General features: G+C 39.9%; 1 protein-coding gene across 10 annotated transcripts in view; it reads left to right on the plus strand.

Annotated features, from left to right (window-relative positions):
• The window catches only part of nrxn2b (neurexin 2b), an 811,982-nt gene that overhangs the window by 313,627 nt on the left and 474,571 nt on the right, over positions 1-23,784 (plus strand). For all 10 annotated transcript variants that reach the window (XM_081599837.1, XM_081599839.1, XM_081599838.1 and 7 more), the window contains one exon: positions 15,854-16,155. In XM_081599837.1, the coding sequence (XP_081455963.1) occupies positions 15,854-16,155 (302 nt within the window). The remainder of the gene's footprint in view (positions 1-15,853; positions 16,156-23,784) is intronic.

A 23,784-nucleotide genomic window follows, 5' to 3' on the forward strand; every position in this document is an offset into this window, starting at 1 on the left:
GGGCTTCTGATTCACTTTCGGCTGCTTTTAGCTAAGTATCCCTCCACTTTAAAAGCACATTTGCCTGTCCTATAATTTTAGTTGACATTTCCATTTTGTTCATTTGAGTACAAAGACCAAACAGCATTCGCTTTGGTAATAGTCACCTGCAAAACTCCCACAGTGGAAGAAAATAGGAAATGGCTGGAAGAAGAAGAAGAAAAAAAGAGAAATGTCAGAGTTAGAAAGTACAATTGCAAAAATGGAATAGAGAGATATGAAGTCTCTTGTCTTTATTTCCAAATTTTGTGGTAACGAGACGAATTGTTTCCCTGGTGACAGATTTGAATGAAGCTGTAATGTCCTCTCAGTTTCTAACTTCTGTTAGCATTTACAGAACAGGAACATACAAAGCAGTAAAAGGACGAGGGCAGGGAGTCTCTGAAACCTTAAAGGAAAGACAGTGAAAATGATACATGATGAAGGTCTTTTTATTTTGCCAAAATCAATTTTGGCAAGAAATGACGGGTCATTTTTTTCTTTCTTTATGATATGCAGTATTATTCAGCTCATTATCACTTCCAGCAACACTTTGGTCAACTATTCATGACCAAAGTGTTGCTGGAAGTGATCTAGGAATAAGTAAAAATATGTCATTTTTTAACCTGTGATAGCTTTTGTATTTTTGGTGTTGCATGTTCTCTCATAAAACAGTGATGCCCCACCTCAGCCTATTCAGCTGATTCTATATTCAAATATCAACGTATTAAATGGATAACAAATCGAGCACAATCTGATACACAAAGTAGTCGTATTCCAGCTCAGGTAAGTTTAGCCAGCTATTGCTACTGGGGTTTAAATGAATGGCATTTTGAGAAAAATCTAAGCTTCTATGTGTCCCATTTTGCATGGTGGTTGTATATTGGATTGACGTGTATTTTTTCCCTCCATACCTGAATTATCTTTTCTACATTCTTTTTTTATTGTTTTATACAGAGTCTATGAGTTCCAGCAAGTGATATTTTATCAACTGACTCATAATGGAGAAAAACCGTTGAAGAACAACTCTAAACCACTTTTTTTTCGTCTTTTTTCTCGCTCTCCATTACACACAGCGCTAAGTTACACTCAGGCCTGTTGCCATGTCAACTAACTGACAACCTCTCCACTAGTGTATCAGAATTCGACACCAAAAAACATGCAAAAATTTCCCACACAAAGAACAGAATATTCTGTCCTTTACAGTATTATGTTGTCAGGCCTTGTTTATTTTGCAAATATTAACGTGACGGTCAGATCATCACATCGGTCGTTGATTAGCTCATTTAAACAGCTGCGCTACTGGTGACTTGTCAGAGTAGATGTGTGGGGTTGCCTTCATTTTTTTTAAACTAACCAAAATACATCGAATTCCACAGCACATCTACATATTACATTTGTCATAGTCAAGCTAGCACAGCTGACCTACTTCTCTCACCCTCACTTTTTCTATACACCTCTGAAATGCGACACCCTGAAACCTTATTTAGTTGTCGTAGAGTGGACAATTTGTAGCAAAGCGTGCCATCTCTTTTTCTTTTACATGCCATTTATATATTTAAGATTTATGTTGACAACTTGACAACTAAAACCAATGGTAGTCATCGTCGGCAAACAATGTGACGTCACGTTGCAGCGTGTCTATAGCAGACATCTTCACACCAGATTGGCCTATGCCACCTTTCTTTGCTCACCTTTAAAACTCCCAACATGTGTCATGCAAGTTTGTCTTTGTTGTATCCCCATCAGTCACACTACCTTTAGCTTCTGTCAATCAACACAATGACATAAAGGATTACATTAAACAGCCAAACACCATAAATTTGAAGGAGTAAAACATTATCTTAATGATTCTGCTCTTGCAAGGGGCTCTGAAAATTCAATGTTGTAATTCTATTTTTTTTGGAACTGAGCTTTATTGAACTAAGGGAGGGAAGGTAATTGGAAGGTTCTGTAAGTTTTCATCTGTCTGCCGCGACGCTTAGGCTTTATGTCTTAACTTAAGGCGTAATATTTTTATTTAAAACATCACAGGCCATGTAGATTTATTACTTTTTCCTCCTGATAAGCATGCTTCAGATATGAAGAAACAATATGTTGTTGCAAGTCACGCGAGACAACAGATTTTGCATGTCACCAGAACAATAGCCCCAAGTAATTTGACTGCCCAGATTTCAAATTATAGCTCTTTTATTTAAGGGTCACAATCAGCCTTTAGATCAATATGTGCAGTAATCACCTTCTGTAAAGAGGAGGAGAAGTGAAGAGGATTTGTAGATGGAACCTTGTTCCTGGGTTTCAGTTGATGAAGCTAAGCAGTCACAGGACAAGCTTAACCAAAATATGTCATTATTGTAATTACTACCTGCTTAATTATATACATTCCTGCATCCAACATGCACTTTTGACTTCAGCAGTTTGTGGCAAACATTTCTGTTTGTTAAATTCAAATGCATAAATGCATATCTTTAGCACTGGGAAGTTCTCACAACGGCTTGTGTTCAGGATGATGTGGTGATATATTACTGCAGAATGATGTTTGGCAAGTCTTTGAACTTCCAAATGTGTTTCTTAAACCGAATATATTTCATGCTTTCACAAGTGTTTAGAGAAACGCAGCTACAACAGATGACTCAGAAACAACATTTTACGTTTTACTTACACGGTTTTCCTTGTAAAATTAGATTTTTTTTTCTCTCTTTTTATTTGGTGTGTTGTTATACCATGTGATAGGCCATAGACAGTGGACCCCCGGTATTCACAGGATTTAGGTACCACAACTGCAAATATTTGAGATTCACTCTAAACATGCATAACCTATTTTAATGCATTAATACGCACAGTAGAAACTGTCTTGGCACGACTGTACAGGCTGATATCTACAGTCTTATCTACGCTCTTGCCCACAAATAGCTACAATCTGTATCAGAGAACCCCTTAAAAATGTTTGTAAAAATACAAAATATCCCCTAACGTGTATTAATCCCTACAGTGGGAACCATGTTAGCCGTACTGCAGAAGCTAACGTCTACAGTTTTCCTTTTATCCGCTCTTAAGGCTACAGCCAAACAGCGCCAAGGAAAATGAAGAGTGCTTCTGGATTGGCTAGTTAACTTTTGATTATTTTAGATAACTAATGGATTGTCGATGGGTTTTGGGTTTGAACCCCCGCTCCATCTATCTCAGTCGCCGCATCCAAAAAAATCATACAGGTTTTGGAGTTGCGTTCCACAGAACAATGAGCGAATAGATGTTTCTGTGAATACTCAAGAGGTCCTCTTTATTGCTCTTACAGGTCAATTATATCAGACAAAATGTCTTGGTTCATTGACTTTTTGCCCTCGCTTAAAGTACCTTAGATGGTTTTGTCAAAGACAACTGAAAGTTGAAGAAAGACGGCAAATGTAATCAATACAGAGTAAAACTCAATACAGAACCCTCTAAGACTGAGGGAGGATACAGTACATCATTCCCCCTCTGCAGTCTGTTTGCACCGTAGCTGTGACTATGAAACTTTTCCACACCCACTGTCTCAGCCCTCAGTGCCGTCCTCCATTGCTGCCTTTGCTTTCCATTCCATTTTGATTCCATAAGATCAAAATGTGCGGTAATACTTTATTTGAAGGGGTGTGCATAAGACTGACATGACATTGTCATAATCATAATCATAACGCCTGTCATGAACATAAAGAAGTCTTTATAAATGTTTATGACAGTTGTCATGAAGTGTCATTCGGTAAATAATTACACTTTTAATGCAAAGTTGCTCTAAAATTTGCATTAAAAGTCCATTAAAAGTGCCAACTTTGCATTAAATTATCATAATTTACAAAATTATGCAAAGTTGGCATTTTTAATGGACTTTCAATCAAACTTTTAGAGCAACTTTGCATTAAAAGTGTCATTATATACCGAATGACATTTCGTGACAACTGTCATAAACATTCAAGACTTCTTTATGTTCATGACAGGTGTTATGTCATGTTTATGACATTGTCATGTCAGTCTGATGTTCAAACCTTCAAATAAAGTGTTACCAAATGTGCTATGTGGATAAATAATCTTTTGTGCACTGTTGGGATTTTTGTATTTGTATATATTTTTTGAACATACACAGCTTACACACTCACAATATTGCTAGACAGAAATACTTGAAAAGCGTACAAGGAAACGACATGCCTTTTGCAGGAGCTTTGCAGAAAGAGCAGGAATCTAACCGCCGCCTGTGGACCCAGCAGGCCTGTTTGATTCATGAGGCAGCGTCTAAGCTTTCAAATAGCCCTTGCATTTCTTACCGCTCTCTCTCATCTTGCTGTTGAAGCTTTTTTTCCCCAAATCTGTCAGATATGCTCTCTGCAGGGCGGATGGCAGTCATTGAAAGCTAATAGAGGATGACTGTGCATGCACATGTGGGTGGGTGTACGTGTGTTTGAGAGAGCGCGGCGAGGTAATGTGTTGTGACGAGCAGTTTTGCCAGCGTGTGGTCATCTAGGTTCAGGATCCTTTTCCTACAAACGCACACGTGCAGCGACAGTTTGCCTTCTCTTGATCTTTATTTGTTTCGCCTTCACTGAAGTGATCTTATGATTTGTGATATGTCGCCCAATCAACCACAACTTGTGAGAAGGTTCATTATCTGTCGACTGATGCGTCCCACGTCTAGTTCTTCTGGCCGGACAAATCAGAAACTCTGGCTTTTTCATGGCAGCCAGGAATTGTAGCACATTTATTCAGACTCACACTCATCGTCTCTCTTGGCTTGCAAGTGAATCTCTGACAGCGGCGTCGATACTTTTTGGGCGCCTGCGTGGGAGGGGAGTTCGTGCACGAGTCCAAGTCTAAGGCAGGAATTCTACTGAGCTGGTTATTCTGTTCTTTCCCTCGATTCGTTTTCTCCCACCCGCTTTACTTCTCGCACACAGAGTGCAGGAGACACGCCGCTTGACACAATGTCTTTAGTGTAGCCTTGAGCTTATTGTTGGTGGCACCCTCGTGATAGATGTGGCAAAGGTCAAAGTTAGTAACACCTTTTGTCTGAGAAGACTGACTGGAGGAAAAAGGTGGAGACCTGAGGAGGAGTTTTACAGTAAGATGGACCTGCATTGGTCTGAAAGAAACTGATTTGATGGCGTATGGATGAGGTCATTGCAACATTTGCTAATGATTAGCATATTCCTTTTATTTTAAAATAAAAGGGATGTAACTCTTAAAATCTGATTTTAAACTTAGCTTGAAAAAATAGGAACAAGGAGCGGGAGCGGGGGGGGTTATATACTAGATTTTGCCAGCTTAATTTTTAATTTTAATGTTAATTAGGAATGTAAAAAGATCTTGCGTAACTGCATGTATTGTCTTTATGCCTCGGCATTCCAGGCATGCCGCATGAGGAAGCTGGTTGCAGACATGTGCCAGGGCTTTTTATTTCTCTTCAAAAGCGATATCTGGGGATAGTGTCCTAATTGCATAATTGATTTTATTAAATGAGGCTTGCCCCTGTAATCAAAGTAGATGGGTTGCATTATGTTGAACCGGTGTTGATATGACCTTCAGCCTTCTGGAATATGGGCATGTGAAAGGGAGTGTATGGGTGTCTGAGGTGGTGTCTGTAGTATAAGTGGGTGCGTTTGTGGGTGTGTGTGTGTGCGTGTGTGTTTACTCATATAGTTATTCTATTATTACCTTATCTGGTATATTTGGTAAACTTCATCTTAGCCCAGTCACTATTTGTAGGGCTAGGGTTTGGGTTTAGAGGTACACAGCAAATCCAGCAGGCCCAAATTAACTCTGTCAGATTTGATTTCAACACTTTTAAAGTGTCTATATGGGTCCACACCAGAAAGTCTTTATTTAACTCTTTTTGGAGAGTTAGTACCTTAACTCTAATGAAGTGTCAAATATCAAATCTGCTGGAGTTAATAATTTAACACTTACTAACACTAATTCAGTGTTAAATCCTAATATTAACTCTGACAGAGTATTTTTTTTAACTTCATATGAGTTATTTGTAATTAATATTAAATAGGTATTTATTGTTTTGAACTTTTACAAATTCTTTTTAAAATAAACATTTAATAAAGAGGCAATGATTTTCTCAAAAGCATTTATTTCAAAACGTGCACCATAATTACAAAACATATTACAACGTGGAATAATGTGCATGTTTCACATGTCGCTTTCATTCACATATTGCTTATCAAATGGTCTGACATACCAGCTGTGCAATACAAAATGCAGTATGCTTAATACATTTTTCTTCAATACAATAAGCATGAAATTGTTCAAAGTACAAGGTGGAGAAAGTAAAGCAAGCAGTTAATGTAATATGATAGAGCACTTTTTTTTAACAGGTAGATTACTGGATATTACAGTACATAACAGACCAACCTGATATTCAAATCCATCATTTCTTATCCAGTTTGTTTCTGTTGATAAGAGACAGTTCCTCTCTGACTCCACCAGAGAGATGTCCACTCACTAACAGATTGTCTTCAGGTTGTTGGACTGTTCGTGAAGTTTGGCCGGAGACACCAACATGCTCCTCTACTGCATCGGACAGTCTTCAGTGTCTGAGTAGGACAGTCAGTGTCGGTCTCTGGATCATAACACACAAAAAACAAAACAATGACAAATGGAACGAAGGAATACATTTTTACTACAACTCTAACAACAAGCCTCAATTACAGAAATGTAGAGTTTCGGAGATATTAACTCTTACATAATCATTTTTGGAGCTTGAATCTTTGAAGAATCCATGGTGGGATCGGGAGGGAGACGTTAGGCTAACTGGTGATTCATCCTCAACCAGACTGGTTCTAATATATACAAAAAGGCAATAAAAGGATTAAAACATGCTGTAAAACGTATAAAAGAAGACACAACAGTGGGAATAACGCTTTCAACAGTTTTTCAAAGGAAAAAAATCGATCAGAAAGGTTGATAAATCTGACCAATATTCATGTAAACGTTCAACATCATGAAAAAACACACTCCAGTTTATTACGGACCTGTTTAAGTTAGCCAGGAATTTGATTGAATGTTCACCGGCTCGATTTTCTCCAACATTTATACTCCGCTAACATTCGGCATGCTAAGCTAAATATGCTAACACCGAGTCGTGTGGCGAACGTGACGTCTATCATACAGGTTGAGCTCAACTCAAAATAATAGTTATAAACCATCTCAGAAAAAAAAATTACTTACCAAGCGCAGTAAATAACTCAGACATGTGGAAAGTAAATAGTCCTGAAATGACTTGGCTTCTGTCGCTTTGCTTCGGTGGGAACCTGTGATTCTGGGGGCGGAGTCAGTGAATTAACTCATATAGTCGCTGCAGGAGTTCAGAGTTAAGAAGTAAAGAGTTATTGATTCTATTTTAACACCTCTAGATTTGATACGGAAACACTTTGTTTTAACACTGGATTTTAACTACTAATAATATACACCCCAGAGTTACATAAACAGAATGTGACTTTATTAGAGTAAAATTAACTCTGCTTTTGCACAAATTCTACTAACACCAAAACATTTAACACTTTTGAAATTGCTGTGTATGGAGTGAATAAAGTTCAGTTAAGGTTGGGAATATACTGATAATGGTTTGGTCAGGATAAATGCTTTGGTTAGGCATAAATCCAGTTACTAAAATGATTGGAAGTCAATACAAAGTCCTAATATTGGTAAAAAATATTAACCTGTGAGTGTGTGTGTGTGTGCCGTAGATGTGTGTACTAATTTGTCACCTGGAAGTGACAAGAAGCTATTAGGTTGGTGAAGGACATAAAGTAGTAGCATTTACTACTGAAGAACAGCAGGGGGCAGGAAGCCTCGCCTCCTGGAAACAGCAGCAATCCCTGGGAGGTGGCAACTAGTCATTCCCCCACATCTATCCTCCAAGTATGGAGGTAGGTTGACAGCGAAGCATGGGGGGCAATAGGCCTCAGGCCAAAGAGGCACAAGGAGAGAAGAGAGCGCAGAGCAACCTCTAGTGAACCTCAAGTACTATTTCCCCCCTGTGCAGGTTGAGCTGGGGTTCTTTCACTCTGGCCACCAGGTGCCTGTTCAGGCCCCTGGCAGCAGAGCCACCCGGGGCTTAGGAGCTCCCAGTCCACTTGACGGGAAATGGCAATCCCCAGAGGTACAATGAGGCGAAGTGCACCATGTCATCCACACCCAGACCAGGTTCCCGGACGTTTGTCTGGATCCAACTCCATCCCCGCAGGCTGCATCTGGTCCAGAACAACCCAAAAAGCCGCAGGAATCCATCACTGCATGACATGACTTGAGCTCCCATTCAGACTCCATCACACCTGAGGGACAATCCCGAGTGTGTCTGAACTATAACTTTGTTGATGGTAAATTCTATTGGCTTTGAAAGACAGTTCTATCTTTCAAAGAAAAGTTTGGTAAGATAGGTGTAGCGCTTCAGTAGTCCTGTTGTCTTGTCAGAGTAGATTACTAAGAGCATTAGGGCACAACGCTCAATTACAGAAACATGTAAGGAGGCTCTTTTACTCTTTTTTTAAAAGGTTTGTGTAGCAACCAGTGTGTCCCAGCACAAACAAGAAATGGTGGCAAAGTGATAGGCACGATGAAAATGACTTTTACGGAACGTGAGAATGCTACAACAGGCTAACAGCTGGCCTCTAATGGTTTCTTCTGTAACTTAAAGTTGTATTTCTTTGGTCTTTATATCCATCCGTCCATCCAACCTGACACCTCCTAGACTATTCTGAGGGGACCAAAGTGATCCCAGGTAGAAGGGACTATTTCTGGGTTCTCTGGGTGGGATGTCCTCTGGAGATGGAAGTAGAAAGAGCTCACAGAGTATTGATTACTGATAGTCGACTCTTTTGGACTTGATGGCGCAGTTGCTTTGCAGCAAGTACATCCTGGAATCTTTCTGCATGAAGTATGTAACAGAACTGCAGCTTAAAATGGCAAAAATGAGACTTCCACTTCCTTGGTGTTCTCATCTCTCATCCGGAAGTTGTTTCAATGCATTTCTTGATCTTTGGAACAGTCTTTGGTCGCGTCGCCTGAAAGCGAAGCGGTATAATTTTTCTGCTGAACAGTGCTAAGTGCCAAAGGTCTGTCAAACAAACTCAAAGGGAGCTCAGGTTTTAATTAATAATAAAGATGCTATTACGGGTGGCTAACTTTCAAATGAATCATCTCTGTACAGTGCGCAAAGCTTCCTTTGAGGTTAATTGAGACCTTGACAGCACTTTAGTCTGTGCTGTGCCTCATCTTTGTTCTGGTTAGACAGTCTGCTCACGGGCTTTCTTCAGAAACAGATTTGATCTAAGTGAAAAATGTATACCCCAAGTGTGTATGTGTGTGTGCATGTGTTATCACAGGAGTGCTGCCGTGGGAGGAGGAGGATGAGTGAGCTATGGGCACCAGAGGAAAGAGGGAAAACAGATGTACGGTGAAAAGCCTGCATTCATGGAATCTGAAGTGGTCTCAGAGACGAAGACCAATGAGACATTATTTAAAATAGTTGTGGGATTTTTCTGTGTACTGCTGTGCAAAGGGGGATTGCAGATTACCTCTAGTGCAAAGAAGATAAAGGAAATAACTTCATAGAGATAGGACAGTGTATCTTACAGTGGTGTGAAACAGAGTTTGATTGATGGTATATTTCTTATTTTCTGCATTTTCCTGAACCATAAATGTTTTGACATCATCAGACAAATATTAAAATTTTACAATTCTAACCTGAATAAATGCAAACAGTTATTTTCAAATGATCATTTTTGCTTAAGGGGAAAACTACTGCTCGTGTATGGGGGGGGGAAAGGAGTTGCGTTCAAGTTTGGGTTGAATGCAATGAGATTTGCTGTGCAGAAATTGCTTTTTTTTTTTTGAGACAATTTTTTTTTTTGCAATACTTTCTACCACATTATGTAATAACATCCTTTTTAAGAAATGTCTATGTATTTAAAAATCACACCTTAAACTGAAACTTTGGTGAATAAATGATGAACTTTTTTACGTTAAGTCACCTTTTCAGACTCGTAGTCAGAACCCTTGGTATCCTACATGTTGTTCAAGGCAAAATAATTCAAAACAATTTCAAGGATTTAATTATACCTTGTGTTTCTTATTACATAACATGGTTTTAATTATGTTTTGTTATATTTTAAAACCCAATTTTATTACATTGTTACTTACTGAGCTGTTGTTGCCAGAGTTCCAGTAGTTTGGGGTTTTTCATAATAGCTTTTATTTCATTGTGACTTTTTGTCTAATTCAGTTGCTGTTAATTAGTTTTTATAGTGTGTTTGCTATTTTTTTAGCTATTATTAGACAAATATTGGTTAGTTTTAATTGAGTTTTTAATACTTATAGTAGTAGTTTTAGTTTTTTCATACTTTGATTAATTTTTAGGTGCAGAATTCAAAAAGATCAAAGTATTGTGTTTATGTATACACTGATTGGGTAATAATATACAATTTTCAAAAAAATGTATTCTATTATTGTTGATCAACCAACTGACTGGTGTTTTCTCCCAACTGTTGCTGTCGCCATTTTGCGCACTAGTGCCAGAAAAAAATAATTTCACATCAGTTCAAAAGGCAAATAAATGGATTTATGAACAGAAAAGTGAAGGATGTTGCATCCGTAATTTAAGTTTTAGTTAGTTTATACCCACAATTCAGTTTCAGGTAGTTAGAAATGTTTCCCCATTAATTCCCATTTTTATTTCAGCAAACAAAAATGTTTTCATTGCATGGTTAGCTTTAGTTAGCTATATGAATTGTTATTGCATAACACAGCGTTACGGCAACGCTGCTTGGACATAAAGGCGTAGAAGGTGGACAGCTGGATCTGAAACAATTGTGTAACAAAAAAAAAAAAAAGCAAAAAACTAAACAGGAAGTCAAATCCTTTTCCAAAGCGCTGCTAAACACAGTTTTTGCTTCATATGTTTGTGTGAGTCTGGTTCATGGAAGAGCTGGCGTCGTAACTGGACTGAACTGTTGCTGCTACGAACAGTCCCACCGCCGCCGTCACTCACCGGTCCTCTCCGGCTTTATCTCCTCCTCTCAGCCTTCTGTTCATTAAAAACACATAAACAAAAGAAAGTTTCTTGTTTGCTTCTCGGCCCCCCCGCTGCATGGGGCTCAATCTCGCTGAGCTCATGGAAGCAATCACAAGCTGTTTGTTGCTTACCGTTAACAGCCTCCTCTATAGGGGTGGGGGCGTGTGTGTGTTTTGTGTGTGTGTGTATGGTGGTGCGGGTGTAGGGGGGGCAACTTAGTACATAATTGAAAATGCTTGCCGTGGTCCATTTGCTACGCTTTTGTTCTTCCTACATCAGCAGCGGAGGCGCCGCCAAGATGCTGCTCTTAGGGGATTTGCTTTTTGTGTGTCATTTTTCCCCCTCCCCATCTCATTCCCTCTCTCCTTTGATATGCCCCCTTCTTTTTCTTTTTTTCATGACAATTCACACTTCAGTTGAGATTGCTCTAAATTTCGACTCGTGCCAAAGTGCTCTTTTTTTTAAAGTAGCTTTCTCTGTCTGGATGCCATTTGTCCCTCACTTCCTGCCTTCATCCCTGAGATGTTTTGGTTTTTTGCGAGCGTATCCACCCATATTATGCGCTCGTATTTGAGCTGTGTCACAGACTTAAATGTTTCCAAAGTACAGCAGTTAGCATGTCACTTAACACTTATGCCTTCTGAGAGGCACTTATATTCTAGACCAAATTGCGCAACGTTTTCTATCTCTGTTTTAAACCTCCATGTATGAAAAATTAACGTTGCGTTCTCACTCCGAGGTTTACAGGACGGCTGTTTTTCCTTCTCTGCCCCACTTGCCCTTTGACCTGTGATTGCTTGAGTGGTAAACATAGTCGCTCATGAGATTTGGCTTGCAGTGTGAAAACCGACCACCTCCTTAAATTGGCCCAGCCTGTTTCCCCCAAGGCAATGCACCCAGGACTCTTAAAGTCATTTTGTTGTAATAGAGCCTGAGAATAAACTAGATTTGGCGGTGCACCAATCCGAGCCATCCAGGGTGGTTTTTTTTTGGTTCGCACCGTTTCCTTCCTATTTCAGCCCCAAACTTTATTATCTGAGGCTGCGTCGACGGTGTGTCCTCCTCCAGGGAGTCAAAAAGTGTGGAACTTCACAGAGACACAGCAACTCCAATGCATCTTTAAGTTATTGCTCATGCAATTGTTGACTGCAGAGGGAGTTGAGGCTTTTTGCTGGTGCTGGCAACATTCTGCGTCCGTCCTTTCCCCAAAGAGCTTTTCTGTTCTATATTTTGTTTTCGGTGCCCAGAGATGATTCTAAATTATACTTCCTAGCCAGCATTACCTGGCAGAATTTTGACTTTTTGACTTTATTTTCAAACTATGATAAAAGTTGGTTCATAGAAATTTGAACGTCGTAACATACCATGTAGTAAAAAACATTTTTGAGCTTTATATCTTGGGTAGATTTATTTGCATAGTACATTTTGTATTCAAAGTGCTTTACAGAAAAATGTAAAGATTGAACGGTAACACTTTATTTGAAGGGGTGTGAATAAGACTGACATGACACTGTCATAAACATGACATAACACCTGTCATGAACATAAAGAAGTCTTTATGAATGTTTATGACAGTTGTCATGAAGTGTCATTCGGTAAATAATGACACTTTTAATGCAAAGTAGCTCTAAAAGTTTAATTGAAAGTCCATTAAAAATGCCAACTTTGCATTAAATTATCATAATTTACAAAATCTGAGGGAAAAAGGGTGCAAGAAAATGGATGGATGGATGGAATTTACAAAATCATGCAAAGTTGGCACTTTTAATGGACTTTTAATGCAACTTTTAGAGCAACTTTACATTAAAAGTATCATTATTTACCGAACGACACTCCATGACAACAGTCATAAACAGTCATAAAGACTTCTTTATGTTCATGACAGGTGTTATGTCATGTTTATGACAGTGTCATGTCAGTCTTATGCACACCCCTTCAAATAAAGTGTTGCCGATTGAACCACAAGCGTAAAATAAACAAAGATAAAGAAAAAAAATCCCTGCCAATTTAAATTAGAAAAAAAAGAATGTTGATCAAATACTTTCATCTGTCAAATTCGCAGATAGAAAGACTACAATGTCATTCATCGTCAGATTTAAGTTGACAGTGAAAATAAATAATACCCCAATTTAAGAAATATTTAGGAAATATAAAAAGAATTCCAAAAATTCCTCAGCATGTTGAGTTATACATAATAGATCAATAACATTATATATTGTGATACATACATGCTCAATATCAATATATAACACATCTCATAGAATATTCACTGAACTCCCATCCAGAACTGCACAGCATTCTGGGGGATGTAGGCGGAGAAGAAGATTTGAGCCGCTCAACCTCTCATGGGGACATTAACTCACTCACTATTTGGTTACCTAGCAACAACTTGTTGAGTAACTTGTGCAGCAGCAGTTTCAGGTTTTCGTCATAGCTGCTTAAAAATAAATAGAAAACAAACGGCGCAAAGTGAAAACTGCAAATAAAAGAGGAAAGCTCGCGCCACCGGTTTGGCAGAATTTCAGATATTTAAAACTTGTCCATGATTATAAATATTGTCTGATTGTAAACGCTTATATCCTGACACATGTTTCAGCCGTGTCATCCAGCCCACAGGTTGAGTATCTAACAGGTGAAAGAACAATAACGGCAAATAAATGGAAGCAATCAAAGAAAGTGTTGTAGAATTAGACGAGCAGAGCTTTCTCCTCGCAGCAGTTGAGCTTCACCGTTTGTATTTTTGTCGAGCGAGATTGAGTTTTCACCACTGCGAACGCTCTCGAAGGCCTCGCTACCTGCGCGGCGATAGCTGCAGGTGTGTGTTTTGCTTTTGACAGATGCATACACAAAGTTCTCCCTGGCTGCTGTTAGACTGATGCCTGACATGTGTCCACTGTGCAGGCTGCCTGTTTTGACTGTTAGTGTGTGAATGAAGCCTAATGCGGTGGAAGGGGGCCATGTGCCGTATACAGGCTGGCAGGCTTCAGCGGAGATGTCAGCACCTGTTTTTATCCGCCGTGATGGACTAGCACAAAGTTGTGGATTATTGTAAAATGGAGGAAAAACGATACGTGGTTTCCTGTTCTTTCTTTCAAAGACAAAAACAACGTGGTGAGCATGTGTTTGTAGCTTCAGCATCCCTGCTGAAGAGAATATCCAACGCCGCATGACGGTGTGTTCATGGGGTCGTGATGCGTTAGTAATTCTCCCCACATACAGTTTTACATGTAGGTCAAAAGATCATGTTTGCCATTTTCTTTTGGTGACTTTCAGCAAACTGTGTATTTCCTTCTTACTAGGGGCCAATTCTGTGGAGTGCATGACTAATACTTGGGTTAAAAAGGTTCTTCTTGCCTGGCCTGTCAGTTTTTGGCGCAGGGCCATTTGCAGCTTTTCAGTTGTGCTATATTCCCTCAGTTTTCAAATGTTGGAACTAACGGAGCGCCACTTCACTTCAGCACTGGGAACTTAGTGTTCCCAGTCTCTATGTTTCAGTTTTCTGTATTTATGAGATTAAATTGCTTACCCTTTATTTTAGTCAACTACTGAAATGCTGTTGGTGGCTTTGGATTTGATTTAAGCGCATCAGAATGTAAATGGAAAGGGTACATAAAATGTATATTTATGCACATGTGAAATTCTGAAAAGCGCACACCACACTGTACACAACGCCTGGCTAGGAAAACGTTGAACTGTCTCTGGCTTTGGTTGCAGCACACACACCTTAAGTTTCTGCAGCATTACAAGATTGGTTTCAGTCTGTCGTTTTGTAAGCTTTTCACCAATAACTTGTATTGATGTCTGACCTTCTCCAGACATTCAGGAGAGTCTCAGTGGGGCGAAGGTCCAGACTCTTTGGAGGTCAGTCAATGTCTGAAAATGATGTCTCAGGTTCTCCGATGAATAATCCTAGAAATTGTCATCTTGGAATGTGCCCGTCTCATTAGGGACGAAACCATCTACTGATGGAATAATTTGGTCATTCGGTATGTTTAAGTTGTCGTTATGTTGCTGGACATGGAGGTCAGTACCTGTCTACTGCCATGTCCAGTAGACACTAAGCATGATGGGTACATCAGTTCAGCTGCCTCTGTTCTAACCATGATGTGCTCATCACTGTGGAAGAAGGTCAATCGGAACTCATTAGACCACTTTGCTCAACAGTCCAATCTCCTTCTCATGTTGGCTTCATTGATTAGTGGTTTTCTTATGGCTACACAGCTGTTCAGTCACAGCCCCTTCAATTCCCTTCACATTCCTCTTACTTTCACCAATAAAGCCTTGAAGTTCTACTGGACTTCACTAAACATTTCAGTTTTTCCCCGATCACAATCAGTCAGGACTTTCTCCAGGTCACATTTCTTCATCATTGAAGATGATAGTTCCGCTCTTTCCTTCCAGGTTTTTATAACGCATCAGACAGTTCTTAACCAGATTTCAGTAGTTCCTCTAATCTCCTAAATTGTTCTCTTCTTAAACAGACTTTCCTCCATCATTTCCATGACTGTGTCTTCTGACATGGTTGTTAAGAAATGGGAAGGTACTCATTGCATCAGTTGGGGTTAAATTACTTGGTGCCATCTGTCAAGCTTGTGCGGGTGGTAACTTTTTTTTTTTTTTGGCTAGGTAGTTTATGCTTAAATGGTCCGTCACAAAACATGCAATAATTTTAAGGAGTGTGAATACTTTCACACGAAGTGGGACTCTGGGTAGAAAGAGGTTTGTTTGTCTTCTCCCTTTTTGATTTATGAGTTTTTCCACTCTCTTTCTGTGTGTGTGTTCTCTCTGAAGGTAAAGAAGAGTCCGTTGCCACCTTCAAGGGCAACGAGTTCTTCTGCTACGACCTGTCCCTGACCCCCATCCAGAGCAGCACCGACGAAATAACACTCTCCTTCCGAACGCTGCAACGCAACGGCCTCATGCTGCACACCGGGAAGTCGGCCGACTATGTGAACCTGTCCCTGAAGAGCGGCGCCGTCTGGCTGGTCATCAACCTGGGCTCTGGGGCCTTCGAGGCCCTGGTCGAGCCAGTCAATGGCAAGTTCAACGACAACGCCTGGCATGACGTGCGCGTCACACGCAACCTGCGGCAGGTAAGCGGCTCACGGTGGTGCTGTCAAGGTGGTTCCTCTGTCTGCCACTTCCTCCTCCTCGTTTCCGTAGGGTTACGTTTGGAGAAAACCAGAAGATCGCGCTTTACATGTGCTTGTGTCACACGTTTGTTTTCCCTTAGTGTAATGTCTAAAGTTTCTCTTTTTTTCCAGGTGAAAGTCGAACTTTTTTCCCCGTCACCTTATCTCTTCTTTGAATTTCTGTTTTGACGCAATGACCAAAGATCCACCTCACCGTCATTCAACAGGGAAATAGTTAAAAGTACATTACTTGAGCTGCAGTTGAATGGATGCTCACAATAAGCAATAAACCAATTTATTGCGTGATAAATTAAAACAAGCTCAATAATTTTCTTTCTGATTTATAGTTTTTCTCTTTCTGCCAAAAACTGGCTGACAAAAGTGTTTTGGTCTTAACTAGCCCTTTTTTTAAGGATAATTTTGTTTACGGAGACTTCATAATTTATTCTATTTGTTGTTTTGTTTACTTATTTTTTTTATTTAAAATGTCTTCCAGTTTCGGTGTTAAATGTTCATCAGAATTTAAAGTTTATTGTTCTTTGAGAATGTGTTCTTGAATATTTATTATTATGCTGTTACCATTATATTGAGACAATTGGTCTCAAAACAACAATATTATCGTTCATCACAATAACTTTGAGTCCAGTAAATTTTCTTACGGCGACAGGCCTAATTGATACAAAGTCAAAGATGAGTTTATTCATTTTAGCATTATAAAAAGAAACGGTAAACAAAATGATCTGCCCTTTATTTATGCACAAATGCTCAGACATGCACACTTGAAATTCAGCCTAGTTTATCAGCGAAGCCAGTGTTTCACCTCAAACTTGGTCACCCACCGGTGTCTTTGCCCGGGCTGGCGAAATGCTCTGCAATCTGTGTGAAACGTTGTGTATTTATCCGTGGCAGATTGTTTGCAAATGCACAACAAAACCTAAAGTGCTTTCTGTGAGTGCCGGCCGGACGCTGTCCATACGCAGCCAGTCATCAATTGGCAGCTGCAGATACCAGCGGCGAGGTACGATCAATTTCACTTCCGCGTGCCATGCTTACTTCTGCACATTTTTCCTCTTAAGTGTAATTGGAATGAATGGCTTGTCGGTACTAATAATTGGGAGTTCTGAGCAGCCTGGAATGCAAAACAAAACAAAAGAAAAACGAGCTCTAATGTGAATGCGTTCCCACAAAGCAGGTGTATCAGCTCGTTTTGGGTCTCTGGGAGGTGAAGAAACATAATCAGGAAGTTACTTCCAGCAACTCGAGAAATCCTCCAGCACCGCCAAGGTAATAAAAATAAAAATAGAAACTAAGAGTATCTATTAAATTAAAAGGCAAATTCTTTCATGTTTCTTTCTCATTTTCGACCTCTCGCACCAAAATATAAACAGGAAATATTTATATATGACAGTGTCATATATAAATATTTATATTTCCTGTCTATACACTTTCATGCCACGAAATAAAGCAAATTATGGTATACTGAGAAGCTCACACACTCACACAAACTCTAAACCAGCATCCAAGAAGCAAGCACTCATGCACGCACGCACACACACCCACACACGCACACACACACCCCCCCATGCATACACACACACAGCTGGGGTCAAATGTGGAGCTGTGTGTGATCAGCAGAGTGAGACTGGCTTAATGAGTTTGGGAAGCCAACATGATTTTAAGGATTTACAGCATGAGACAATCCACCTACCACCAACCGCACCGTAATGATCATTAGGCAAATGGGACACACAAGTACAAACACTTGAAACAACACACTCTTTATCTGGGTGCCTTTCTCACCTCCTGACAGTCGGGCTCTGGACCTTAAACTTGGTTGTGTTTTTGTTGGCAATGCTAACGAGGAAAAAAACGCAAGACAGCAGAGACTTTACCAAATCATTTACCTTTATTACATATGTTTTTGGAAGTTTTGACACTATAGCCAAAGCTCGACTGCTCTTGAATCGTTGCAGTGGAAAAAAAACCCCAAACAATCAGAGACAACTCATGTCTCTGCAGACATCAGATCAGGATGCTTAGTCCATGGCTTGACTCAGAGTTAACCAGCCGTATCATGTTGTTCAGGTGAACTCTGTTAAATCACACTGCAGCCGAAGTCTCCAGTGGATCATTGTAATTGATTTAACAAGCAGTCCTGGAGTTTATAGAGCTCTGTAGATTTACACCGCACCGTCGGCACAGAGGGACACAGGAAGTTGGGTATCAATGGCGCCGACCACCTCTGACCTCATGTTTACTGCAAGGCGGATCAATGAGAGCTTGCGAGTTATTAAACCTTACGGAAGCTTTACTGCACACCGGCATTACGGAAGCAGCCTCGTTACAGGAACAATTGAGCAAACAATGATGTCGGAAACAAAACGGCGAGAAAAGGTGAGGATTAAAATGAAGAGCAGAAAAATGAAAACTCACAGGTTGTTTTAGGACTTGGTGAAAAACACAGCTAGAACCAATAAAGATAAATTACATCGTCATCTTTGTAAAATAAAGGCGTAAGTCATTTTTTTGCCGAAAGTGTTTTTGTTAATAAATAAATAAATAAAAATCCCCACCTCTTTTTTGGCAATAGGTGATTTAGGCAAAAGAATTACATAGGTTTTTTTTTTTCTTTTATATATACATGGCAGACCTTGGTTAATGTCAAGTTGTCATAACAAAGACATTTTGAATAATGTCAACTTTGTATTAAAAGTGTCATAAGTGTTATATGACGCTTTAAGACAACAGTCATAAATATTCATGAAGGCTTATTCATATTCATGACAGATGTTATGTCATGTTTATGACAGTGTCATGTCAGTCTTATTCACCCCCTTCAAATAAAGGGTTACCAAAAAGACTTCAAATATTATCATGTGGAGTAGAGCCAAGATGGTTTCCACTATGCAAATTAGTACAAATTACTATTGAAATAAGTAGTTATAGACTATTTTACAGGGCCTCTCTAGTATTTGTGGATTTCAGCTATTCACAAACAGCTGTGCAGATAATTCAGACATCTACATTTGATCCAATTTCTGCATTTTTGTTTGGGCTTCTTTTTTTATATGTGTACATTTATATATACTCTGCTTTATGGTTTGTGTTCCCATATTGACTCCTTCCAAAGAAAAAGGCTCCAGGCAAATGAGCATCCCAAACAATTCTGTGACATCATCCACCCCTTGCATCCCAGACTAGCACAGCAGACCAACTTGTGCCAGCTGAATCCTGCTGCATGCCTTCTGAAGCTGCAGTTTGCAGGAAGAGGGTTGGATGTCACCTGAGGTTTTAGTGGACTCTAGCGTCTTGTAACATCATCGATAGCTATCTTGGTATCAGCAACCTTCCCCCAAAAAACAAAACAAAACAAAAACCGAAGCAGAGCCTCGGAGCGTCCCTCCTTTGTTTTCTGGTGCGTGTGTGTGTGTGTATTCACTCTGGTTCTCTATATAACCTATGCATTTGTCAGCTTTGTGCGGGATAAAATGAAGCAGACAGAATTAGGTGAGGCGATGGGGACTCTCTGCCAGCACAGAAGAAAGAAACGGGGGGGGGGGCTGTTTCACTTTGTAGCAGGATTATAAGCTCAGAGCTCCCCCTGGTGGACACTTGCAGCACTGCAAGAGTGTTTTTTTCAGTGATTTCTCTCAGGGTTAGTCTTGTCCTTGTGGTGTACTCTGACTGGCAGGCCAGCACACACCTCTTGACCTTTTTTTTATCAGCACAAGTCTCTGTCCGCGACACATGCAGAGTCCCGCCCATCCTGTACAATTCACAGTGCACATCAGTTAGCATAAACAGCAAGCCCCGGCTTCTTTGTCTCCCCTCTCCCTCTTGCCTCTCTGACATGATTTGCCATCACGGGCATCTTGTAGACGTCTGCGCAGGGGGCCGTGCTCCCCTGAGGGAATGTGGACGCTGTCTAAACACAGCTGCAGAAAGGAGAGAGCCAGAGGCACAGATGCTAATGTCCATGTCAGGTGTGAGTCTGAAACGCAGCTGTATCACCAAACTGTGTGAAATGATAGCATTGCTTTTGTTTAAAACAGAAGAGCAACAAAAGCAAACCCTTGTAGATTTGCTTGGAAAAACAGTACATTCATGAGTCATTTTCAAACTGTGCTGCTTTTTGTAGAGTAGCACAAGTATAACAAGCTGGTGTTAGCTGGTCTGTCACTCAAGCTAGCACTTTGGGTTGCTAGCTAGGTCAGCTGTAGTTTTCAAACATTGTTACTTTAATATGCGTGAGCTTTTTCGGTTTCCAACTTCCTTGTTTAATTACAATCAGAAATATTGTATTTTTAAACATCATATTTCTTTGTTTTGGGCATGAAAACAAAGACATTTATAGCCATTGTCTTGCAAGCTGACTAGGAAGCTAGACAATGGCTATAGATGTAGAGGACAGCTACTTTATGCTAATTACAAGTGGAGAGCACAAAATTACTTTAAACCAAAGTAATTATGTGATGGAAAGTTTTAGCAGTTTTGAAACGGTCAAATTACGTTATTTCAGCAACTACGGTCCTCTGAACGGCATCCATGCAGGCCAAATTCTACGCACTGCAAGTACAGCATAATTACAGTATGTGGAATAAGAGACAAAAACAGAAAAAAACTGTGTAACCTCCCTCCCCTCCACACTCAGTCACATGTCGTCCCCCTGGCCCATTAAACCTCTGAAATTTTGTAATTGGTAACAGTTCAATGTAGGGAAAAAATGGCAGACAAGCAAGAGTCCGTCTTGGCAGAGGTTTACATGTTTTAATTATTGGAGCCCATAACGACAATAATACTACCATGTTGTGTTATAGTTGTGTTTTTCACTTCTGAACATGCTGGGTTGTGTTGTACACTTGCCGTAGGCGCCCTATACTGACACATAGAGTCTATCAGAATATGGCCTAAAGTGGTGATTAACCGCGTTGAGTATAAATGCTGCAAAAGCTGTCGGTCTGTTTCTGCACGTCTACTTTCTATGTGGAATTTACGTGCGTCAAGCATGAACCAAGCTCATCTTTTCAACTTTCAGTGCAATGGCACAAATGGTTCAAATAGTAAATATTTGAAAAAGTAACTAGTTTCTTAATTTAATTAATAATAAATAACAAATAAGTGACAGGACGTACACAGGGGTAACGTTGGGAATTTCACAGCTGCTCACTTCCTGTCTTCACGGTCGATGAAGAGCCGGCCACATCATTCGAAGGATGCGACCCCTCAGTTTGGATACACCCATTCTAATTTATGTGTAACATTCAGATTCAATCTTTTGAATCTTTTGAAGTTGTCATTTTTGCTAGTAGCAAATATAACAACTTCTTAGGGTACAATCAGACTTGAGTTATTAGGATCTAAAATTTGTTATTAGATCCTTTCTAAATACCTTCAGGCCGTATTTTCTTGGGAAACCCAATTTCTTTCCACATTTTGACATCCATATTCTGAATACTTAATTCTGCCATATGTATTTATGTCAAGAGCTTCGCCCTTTAACGTATGACGTCATTTAGCTATCTTCTGCTGTCAGTAGATATCCATGCTATATTTAAAAAAAAAAAAACGAGTTACTTTCCATATTTATTACAGAAATTCGGCTGTTGCACAGATCTCAAGACTCTCTGGAATTTTCCTTTGCTCAGCTGAAAATATGTTCTACAGAAAGAAAAAAAAATATGTCTGATATGGGAACGCCAGCAGTAGATGAACAAAATATTTTGATCAAAGGCATAAAAATTCATGGCACATTTCCAACATCTGTACATTACAGTTCTTCTCTGAAGTGGTTAAGATTTAACCATTTAAAGGACTTTGGCATATTTTCTTTGTGATTTTGCAAATAAAATCTCACTGGATGAAAAGTAATAATAGCAGAATGAATCTTTGTTTGTTTTTTGTGCTGCAGGTTTAAAGAAGCGAAGCAGGCGAGTGAAAGATGCTGCACAATCATGTGCCTGCTTTGATAATTGCATTACGTTAGCATCATTAGCTTAATCACATTCTAAGATTTGTTGGGATTATTACAATGTGCGATATTGCTTTTTCATTTCCTTCTATTCAGTCTGCCAGAAAGAAAAAAGAAGCACACTCTAAATGCTTCCCTCTCCTTTTTTTTGCCAACTCTCTAACTTGATGATTACTGGCTTGATCCTAGCACAGCGTTTTTTGTTGTCGGTGGGCTTTGGAGCCCCACAAGACACCGCTTTGCAGTCAGAGCTAACCCAAATCTTACACCAGCATGAAGAATGAAATGTGCACTTCTGTGGTTTTTTTTGTTTGTTTTGGGGGTTTTTTTTAACTCCTGTTTGGAGGAGGAGGAGGAGGAGAGAACAGTGTGCACAACAGAGAGCTGGAAATGAAGCACAGCGCTGCTATGAGACTTAGAGTATCAGAGCAGTGGGAGGATCAGGGCAGAACAGGGAAAGAGACAGCCGTTTGATTTTGTGCTACACACAACAGAGGCGAGCTTTCTCTGAAATCCCCAATGTGACTTTACAACCTGAAGACTCAACAACCATTGTGTCACAGATCTGGGTCAGTAGCTTATTCGCTGCTGCGGAGAGGGATGGACCCTTGATCTCGACGTCTTCCGTTTCCTTTCTGAATGACCATTACCCCGTTTTTCTGCTTTGTAGTCGGCCGTGTCCTTTCTAGTTCCCACTCAGACCTCGTTTTGTCCCCTCAGTCGCGTGATTGACTGAACCAATCAGATGTTTTCATATAAGTTTTAAAATACGGAAACTTTACACTGCCTCACAGGTTTTGTTACGTTCTTCAAAGACGGACGTATGTATACACACGCTGGGGTTGCCACTCAGATTTAGGTTTTAGATGGGCTTATTAACAAGATATTTTAAGGCAACACTTTAACCAGGTTGCTGTCTCGTGTGACATAATGGAAAAATCCAAAGAAAGGCTAAATATCAGATGGAGAGCTGCTTATCATCACAAATTTGGGTAAAATTTCAAGATGCCTGCACATGCGCTGTCCATCAGGGAATGTTCACGGCATTCAAAAAGGAGATGTGTTCCAGAAGGAAATGTGTTTTGGTGAAAAATGCCCCTGAGCCGTCTCTAGTCGAGCTTATTTTTTCATGAATACGGCAATTCCGAGTGTTTTAACACCATAAAAACAGCAGCCAAATATGAAACAAGCAGTCATCTAGCAAATATACATCAAATATATGAATCAATAATCCATTTCCTGAGAATCAAAATCCGCTCTAAACAGGTGGCGTTGGGCCTCAGTGTTTTTGCTGTTTTCTGGAAGTTTCCTCCACATTTGTGGTGCATAGAAGCTGAATGCTGCTTCTCCATGTTTGGTTCTGGTTCTGGGGCTGCAGAGCAGAACCAGAACCAGAAGACCTGAGAGGTCTGGAAGGTTAATAACAACAACAACTCTTAGAGCTCATCATTAACTTAACTCTTAACTCTGTTAAGTGACTTTGTGTAACACAGCTAAACTGTGACGTATGGAGCAGAAGATCCTTCAGTGACTTTGTCTGGGAAAGACACTCATTGTCTTTGTGCATCATCTCCAGAGGGAGAACAGGACGTTTTTGGCAGCAATAGTTCAGATAAAGACTC

The sequence above is a fragment of the Poecilia reticulata genome, chromosome 18 (assembly GCF_904066995.2).
Source record: "Poecilia reticulata chromosome 18, P_reticulata-male-v2, whole genome shotgun sequence".
NCBI classification, from domain to species: Eukaryota; Metazoa; Chordata; class Actinopteri; order Cyprinodontiformes; family Poeciliidae; genus Poecilia; species Poecilia reticulata.